Genomic DNA, 8,146 nt, shown 5'->3' on the forward strand with positions numbered 1-8,146 from the left:
GAGAAGCAGGCAGAGAGAGAGGAAGGGAAGCAGGCTCCCCGCTGAACAGAGAGCCCGATGCGGGGCTCGATCCCAGAACCCTGGGATCATGACCTGAGCCGAAGGCAGCGGCTTAACCCACTGAGCCACCCAGGCGCCCCATACCCATGGTTTTCAAATGATCGGCTCTTCTATTTTTGTAACAACACATCTAATGATTCAAATGAATGCTCTCACAGGAATCAGGGTGTTTTTTGGCTGGGGGGGTGGTATTTATTTATTTTTAAACTTCAATTAATTAACATAGTGTATTATTAGTTTCAGAGGCAGAGTTCAGTGATTCATCGGTTGCATTTAACACCTAGGACTCATTATGTCACATGCCCTCCTAATGCCCATTACCCAGTTATCCCATGCCCCCCAGCAACCCTTGTTTCCTGTGATTAAGAGTCTCTTATGATTTGTCTCCCTTTCCAATTTCATCTTATTTTTTCCCTCCCTTCACATATGCTCCTCTGTTTTGCTTCTTAAATTCCACATGTGATTAAAATCACATGATGAATGTCTTTCTCTGATTGAGTTATCTTGTTTAGCATTATATACTCTAGTTCCATCTGTGTTGTTGCAAATGGCAAGATTCCATTTTTGATGGCTGAGTAATATTCCATTGCATGTATATATACACCACATCTTCTTTATCCATTCATCTGTTGATGGACATCTAGGTTCTTTCCATAGTTTGGCTATTGTGGACATTGCTGCTATAAGCATTGGGGTACACATGCCCCTTTGGATCACTACATTTGTATCTTTAGGGTAAATACCCAGTAGTGTGATTGCTGGGTCGTAGGGTAGTTCTATTTTCAACTTTCTGAGGAAGCTGCATGCTGTTTTCCTGAGTGGCTGCATCAGCTTGCATTCCTACCAACAGTGTAGGAGGGTTCCCGTTTCTCTGCATCCTCGCCAACATATATCATTTCCTGACTTGTTAATTTTAGCCAAGGAATCAGTTTTGATGTATAGTTGCTTGTTATTAAAGTTGTGAGTCTGGGCTTGGAGTTTTCCCACATCCACAATTGCACATCCACCACCTCCCATGACACTTGCATTCTTTGGGGACAGTATTAAATAGTGTAAACACAATAGCATCGGTGCATGATCCAGTGGGATTCCCAAAACTGTTAAAAGATGAGCCTGCTGTGGTGATGTGGCTTCTTTCATTCCATGACATCTGCAAGTTTAAGCATCCCATCCCGCAAATGGGAGTATTGGAAAATATAGTCATTTTCTGCAGTTCCCACAACAAGCGGTGATCAAATTTTGCAGAGAGCATTGGCACCCTAATCCCAGTCATGTTGGAAATTTTCTTCCAAGTTCCCAACACGTGGACCCAACGAAAGTGTTTGTAATATGACTTTATCAATGGCTGCAGCACTTCCCTTCTTAGATATACCTCCAGGCTTAGGGCCATCTGCTGAATCTGGCCTTCTTGAACTGTTGACAGGATTTCCAGGTATTTCTGGTGCAGGCATCTTGAAGGCTGAAGCAGCTTGTGATAGCATATTTTCTTCATATCAAATTTTTAATTTTGCAGACACTGAAAATCATGCTGTCCCAATTCACTACATCACATTTGATAGATCCTGCTTTCTTTTCCAATAAGAGGATTTCTTTTTTTTTGGTAAAGTATTCCCCTTCCTACTCTCTCCCTCATGTCTATAGGTCTTCATTATTGCCACATTTGCAGACTCTCACATCTGACTGTTGGAATCGCCAAAAAGGATATGCAAAAAATACCAACTTCCTAAACAAAACAAAACAAAACAAAAAAAACCCAACTTCCTGAATACCGATAGCTGAGCCCCAGAGGTTTTCAGGGTTTCAGTACAATACAGTAGCCAAGTGTTCCCAGGTGGACATCGGTGGTACCACCTGATCTATCATCTTCCTTATCAGACTCTGCACTTTGTCTTGAATTTTGTCTCTCATTCTGTCCACTGTGGCTAGAATAACCGTGTTTGACTTAAGACTTACATTTTGCTGGTAAACTGTTCAGTCAGGCATTTGCAGCTTATAATCCAATTAATGATGTCTGGTAGTTGCGGAAGTTAAGATGGCTCAGGTCCTACTCCAGGCACAGGCTCCCTCTGGGGACGCTGAGGGCGCCGCAGTCCTCAGCTGCCCCGGGGCCTGCTGTTTCACTTGGATGCACAGCTACTCCGTGCAGGCAAGCACTGTGAGAGGGAGCAGGGTATGTTCTGCCGGCTCCCTTTGACCTGGGACAGCAACCAGGGTGAAGTGACCTGGGGTAGGGGCGGTGTCAGGTCCTCAGGAGCTACTGAACTAGCATAAAAGCAAAGTTCCTGTCTTGAGTTTCTTATTGGATTTCCTTGGATTATCTTTCTATCATCCTGCACACAGATAGGGCCCCAGCCAGGGCATGTCTCAAGGAAAACACTCTCTTCTGCCCTCTGACAGTCCCTGAAGGGCTGGAGCTTCTCCACAGGGGCTGCCTGCAGGTTCCCCATTTATGCTGCAGCCTGACTCTGCGACAGAGCCATGGATACATTTGATGCACGTGGGCTTTCTGTGCTGGCAGGGCATACTTACCATCTACTTTCGAGAGGATGCACTTGGGGGTTCTGGTTATTAAGGATGCAGGTTATTTTAGTTCATGTTGGGGGACACAGTGTCCCTGTGGAGATGGGCTGCTTCAGGACTGTTCATGCTGCTGACAAGGTCTGTTGCTATTCTTTCCCACCAGGTTGCTAATTATGGAATGGGAGGACAATACGAGCCACATTTTGACTTCTCTAGGGTAAGGTCCAAACCATGGGTGTTGTAGAGGACCCTGCTCCTTCTGACTTGAGAAAGCTGAAGCTTCTTGGAACATTTCAGCCTCGACATCAGCGCCCCCCACCCCCCACCCCATGCCTTACCAGGACCAAGTCTTTATTCCTGGAAAAGTCCAAATCAGGAACATGGGGCCTTTGGAGCCCAGTGCAGCCTAGTTGTTTCACTGTGCCATGATATAAAGCATGGGCCCTGACTAGGTCTTTGTGAAAGCTGTTCCTGACCCTGTCCCCCTGTGCCCTGGCCAGGGTTTTCTTTGCTGAAAGGAAAAACCATGGTCCTGGCTGATGTATGGAACACATGCTTAGTGTTGTCCCTTGACCCTTTTGGCCCCAGTCCTGTAAGTGGGGGGTGGAATCATCTGCAAACGTAGGTGAAAGTTGTTGTTTGTTGCAGCGACCTTTTGACAGCGGCCTCAAAACGGAGGGAAATAGGTTAGCGACGTTTCTTAACTATGTAAGTATTGGGGCCAGGTCCACCTGTTCATTCTCACTTAATTTTATAGAAAAATGAGCAAGATGCTTTCAAGCGTTTAGGGACGGGGAATCGTGTGGCCACGTTCTTAAACTACGTGAGTATGATGCATGCAGCAAATGGGCCTTCGGGGAATCTGGGTCCAGAGTGCTATCTCATATCCCCGCTTGCCAGGGCTGATACCAACAGCTGTCGCTCAGTGGCTTGACCCTTTTGACCCTCAGCACTCTTCTTGGCTGGAGGAGAGATTTGGCCTGTGTTCCCATCTGTGTGCTCACCCACACCCCTGACATTCATATTCCTGGCTCTTTTTGATGGGCCCAGTGCTAGTCAGGACTTTTGGGGTGAGTGCTCTGGAGAGTTCCATCCTTGGCAGCAGAGTGAGGAGGCTGCCATCAGGCCCTCCTAAATGAAAGCTGCCTTTGTTTCCCCAGAGCTCAGTGGCCTGCCTCCCATCTGCTGCCTGTGCTCCAGCCACAGGCCGTCAGGTTTACCTCTCACACGAGGAGCAGTTTGCTTTCCCCTCTGCTGAGAGAGCCTGCTCTAAAGAGGCATACAGAATGTCAGGTAACTTAGAGACAGAATCCTGTGGCCACCTTTTCCTTTGATGTCTCATTTATGTTTTTGTGTGTAGTTATTATGTTCTGGGGCTGGCCATGAACGTGCTAGTGAGCAGGACATGTGGAGTCTCTTGTGGGCTTTACAGTCTAACATGAGAGACTTGCTTTAACCATAGGAGAGGTAATTTATTTAGTTACTATGGGGACAAGTACCTTGAAAAAGTGGCTCAGGGTTTAGGTTCAGAGAAGGCCTCCCTGTGGAGTAATGTGTCAAAGGAGACTTGCTTGCAGGTTGAGTGGAAATTAGTTGGTGGAACATGGTTTCTGGTGGAGGGGAGAATGTCTGGAGACCTGGAAAAGGGAAGGAGCTGGGCATAGTGGAAAAAGGGAAGAAGACTGGTGTGACTCAGAGGCAGTGCTTGAGGCGAGAGTGGCTGGAGCGAGAGAATGGCTGCTGAGATGGACAGGGCCTTTGGGTTCTGGAAAAGAGCCTGGATTTGATCCCTAAGCCTGTGGGAAGCCATCAAATGTTTTCATCTTACTCATTTACCATATGTCTGTTGAGTGCTTTTTAGTCTGTCTGGCATGCATCCTGTGGAAATATTTTTAAAACTCCATGTTTTATTACATCATAGACAAAAAAATACTTGAAGTGAGCCAGATGAGAGCAAAGTGGTGCCTTGGGCAGCAGTTGAGGCCCATTTTATGGTCCTAAGTGTAGCCTCCATACCGTGGTGCTTGTGTTCCATGTAGTTGGAGGCCTCCCTGGGAGAAAGCAGGGCCTGTGGAACCATACCCTGTGTAATCACCGCGCTGGCCCTGGGGGAGGGCTGCCGTTCTGGGAAGGTGAGGGTGGTGCTAGAACTGAGAAACAGAGCCCGCAGAGGGGGCTACAGATGGTGTTGGGAGCAGCAGGGAGCTTTGAGTTAGGGCAGTTCCCAGGGCACAGTGCCCAAGGTGTGGCCCAGGCTGGATGCTGATGCGAGAGCGAGGGGTCCATCAGGCATTTTCCATGTACAGACTCGGATTGTTCCCATCCAAGGACAGCCAGGGTTTGGGTCTCCTGCAGGGCTACCGCTCTCCAGTGTCCCTGGCATACGACTATTCTGATGAACCACACAGATGAAGCAGAGTTTAGGGAGGGGTAGTGCATGGGATGAGCTTCTCTTGGTGGAAGGGCTGGCTGTGGAGCAGAGCCTTCAAGCAGTACCACTCCGGCTCAGGAAAGATAATCTGCATACTAATTTGCATACTAGGTGGCTCAGTTGCTCTGAGAGCTTTGAGTACAGGGGCCAAGCTCTATGCTTTGTATTCCCAGATGAGTGATGTAGAAGCTGGTGGTGCCACTGTTTTTCCTGATCTGGGGGCTGCGATTTGGCCAAAGAAGGTAAGTTCTAGTTTTTGTGGGTCACAGGTTGAAGCTCCCAGTTCCCATTCCCTGACTGCTTGACTCTTACTATGAAGTGAGGCCTTAGCCCCTCCTTGCCTGAACTCTGACATTGTAGCCTCGGCTTCATGCCATCTCAGGGAGATGGGCTGGGAAGGGTGGGGGAAGGTGGGTTATTAAACACCTGCCCCACTGTGAAGGGTGGATGCTTCTATATTGCTGGAATGCCAGGGCCCTGTCCCTTTGTACACAGGAAGGTGAGGGTGTTTCTGCCTAGGGAGGTGTTTAGGGTCAAGTCCTTGAGCCCCATATCTAAGAGTGTTGTCTGATGGACTGTCTCTTTTTCCTAGGGCACAGCTGTATTCTGGTACAACCTCCTGCGGAGCGGGGAAGGTGACTACCGTACGAGACACGCTGCCTGTCCCGTGCTTGTGGGCTGCAAATGGGGTGAGTGGCCTTAGCCTGGGCCTTAGACTCTGAGTTGGGAGGTGCCTGCTGCCCTATTTTCACAGTGCCAAGACTGTTTTCCTTTTTGAGTTTTTCCTTTCCCCCCTGCTAACTGGTTGCCTCATCCAGCCATGTAGCTGTCCTTAAAGCTGATTATGGGCCAGGACAGCTGGTTGGGAACATGCTCAGGGATGTCCACAGAGCTGAGGGATCTCCAAGGAAGAATAGCTGCACAGCCACTGTAGGTCCAGGATGGCTCCCAGAGGAGTGGCCTCAGGCAGGGGTTCTGAGTGAGCAGTGGGAGAGAACTGGAATCAGAATGGGGAAGGGGTGACCCAGACAAGCAAGGCTCACATGGAACAAGGGCCATACTAAAACTGGCATCATGGGCGTGGGGTCCAGCTATTTTGTCCCTTGAATAAGGGGAGGCCTGTGGCACAGGGACCAGAACATGAGGCTCAAGTCTGGGACCATATTACAGAGACCGAAGCCAGAGCTTTGAGCTTTGTTCTGGAAGCAGCTATGGTGAACCAGAGAGAGGCTTGGGTGAGGATGATAGGAAGTGATTGCAAACAGAGGGGTTTATACCTCTTGGAGAGTTTGGGGGGTAAGAGTGGTAGGTTCACAGAAAGTTAAGCAATTAGAAACAAAATGAACAATTGCTGACTTCAAGGAAAAGAAAACGTTGTATGAGAAATGTCAGCATACACTGCTGGGTGGCTCAGGCATGAGCAACATTTACGTGACATGATAATGAAAGCACTGTATGTTGATTTAATTAAAATTTGTGATTTAACACTATTGGGAAGACAGGATGTGATAAGTATGTGTTTTAGAGGTAGAATAAAAGAATTAAAAAATTAAAAGCCAAGAGAGCAGTATAAGCATGTTATTTAGAAATATGTGGTTAAATAGAAGAAACAATGAAAGGTATTGAGTGTCCTCTTGAAGTCGGGTTTGGTAGTGGAAGGGTTGGGTAGAAAATTGCTGTTTATTCATTTTAAGCTTTGTAAACAATTTTTTTCGACTAAGTGCATTTCTACTTTAAAAGCTCTATGGCTTTAGTAGTGCATTGGAATAAATTTGTTTTATCATTCTAAGAGTCTGTGTTAAGGAATGAACTGGCGTGTCACATGGATTGGGGGCACAGCTTCAGATGACAGTGCTAGCACCGGCTCTGCTCCTCTGCTGCCCAAAGTACACACACTGGGTCGGCTGGCCCCCAGGTCTTGAGGTTGATGTCCAGGCCCTCCACAGTCCTGACAGGCTTCCTCGCCCTTAGCTTCTATATCTCACTTCCTTCCCAATAATATCAAGCCACTTGAGGTCCCTTATACATGCCAGGGTGGTTCATGCCTTGATGTCTTTCTCATCCTGTTTCCACTTCTTGGACTACCTTGATAAAGGAGTCATCTGGTATATCCATCTTCTTCCCTGGATAACTCCTGTTCAGTATTCTGTCCCAGCCTGGAGTCTCCTCTTCATGGTTAGATGCCCTTTGGTTCAGTTTCCAAGGCAATGTACACGTATGTATCTTTTATCACCTTTGAACAGTCATCTATTTATACAGAGCTCTTCCTTACCAGCTCATGAGCAACTTGAGGTATGAGACCATATCTTACTCATGTTTGAGTTCCAAGGCCCAGTGTGGGGTTCATCATGAATGGGAGTCATTCATTCTGGCTGCTAAACTAACCAACAGGATTGTAACATACATTCCTTTTGTTCACAGTCTCCAATAAGTGGTTCCATGAACGAGGACAGGAGTTCTTGAGGCCATGTGGATCAACAGAAGTTGACTGACTTCGTTTTCTGCCCCTCCCTTTCCTGGCCCTACAGCCCATGTCCTCCACAAGTTCAACATGACAGACACCTTTGTATGTTCCAGGCCCTATCACTTGGGACTTTGTGGGAATAAATGTTTGTCTGGAGCGAAGGGAGAACCGACTGGGGAAGGTCCTGGGTGACCTGGATCCTGACCTCTCTGGTCAGCCTGTGCCACCTCTGGCTACAAAAGTTGGGTCAGGGTGGCTGCAGCAGAATCAGGCTATCTAGCACCTAGCAAGGTGCCTTTGTACCTCAGATGTTTTAGGTGTGAGGTGTTTTCAGTGAACCAAAGTTCTGATACCTTGTTTACATGTTTGTTTTTATGGCATTTCAGTCAATGTGGCTTTAACCAAAAAATAAAGTGTCCCTGCCGGAAGCCTTAAAGAGCCTTATTTGGAGTCTTTTTTGAGATGGGGGAGCTTATACCACGTTTCCAATTTCTTTCCTATGCATCTCCTCTGTGCTGGGAGAATCTGGGTAGTGAATACTTGATTGGCAAAACCTTGACCTTGGGTTCTAGATCTTGTTTCAACACTTACAGTTCCATACTTTGGTATCCTTTCTGGAAAGTGAGGGAAACAGTCTCTCCTTGCTTTCCAGAGAACATAGTGATCATGTA

At 47.3% G+C, this 8,146-nt stretch overlaps 1 protein-coding gene across 11 annotated transcripts in view; it reads left to right on the plus strand.

Moving 5' to 3' along the window:
* P4HA2 (prolyl 4-hydroxylase subunit alpha 2) overlaps window positions 1–7,911 on the plus strand; it is a 34,868-nt gene extending 26,957 nt beyond the window's left edge. For 8 of the 11 annotated variants that reach the window (XM_045999905.1, XM_045999909.1, XM_045999904.1 and 5 more), the window contains 5 exons: window positions 2,744–2,797; window positions 3,338–3,403; window positions 5,185–5,253; window positions 5,604–5,700; window positions 7,433–7,911. In XM_045999905.1, coding sequence (XP_045855861.1) covers window positions 2,744–2,797; window positions 3,338–3,403; window positions 5,185–5,253; window positions 5,604–5,700; window positions 7,433–7,503 — 357 coding nt within the window. In that variant the 3' untranslated portion in view covers window positions 7,504–7,911. Of the gene's footprint in view, window positions 1–2,743; window positions 2,798–3,228; window positions 3,289–3,337; window positions 3,404–5,184; window positions 5,254–5,603; window positions 5,701–7,432 lie in introns of all 11 variants that reach the window. The other 3 variants (XM_045999911.1, XM_045999913.1, XM_045999915.1) reach the window with 2 other exon arrangements.
* The last annotated feature ends 235 nt before the right edge of the window (window positions 7,912–8,146 follow it).

The sequence above is a fragment of the Meles meles genome, chromosome 3 (assembly GCF_922984935.1).
Source record: "Meles meles chromosome 3, mMelMel3.1 paternal haplotype, whole genome shotgun sequence".
NCBI lineage: Eukaryota > Metazoa > Chordata > Mammalia > Carnivora > Mustelidae > Meles > Meles meles.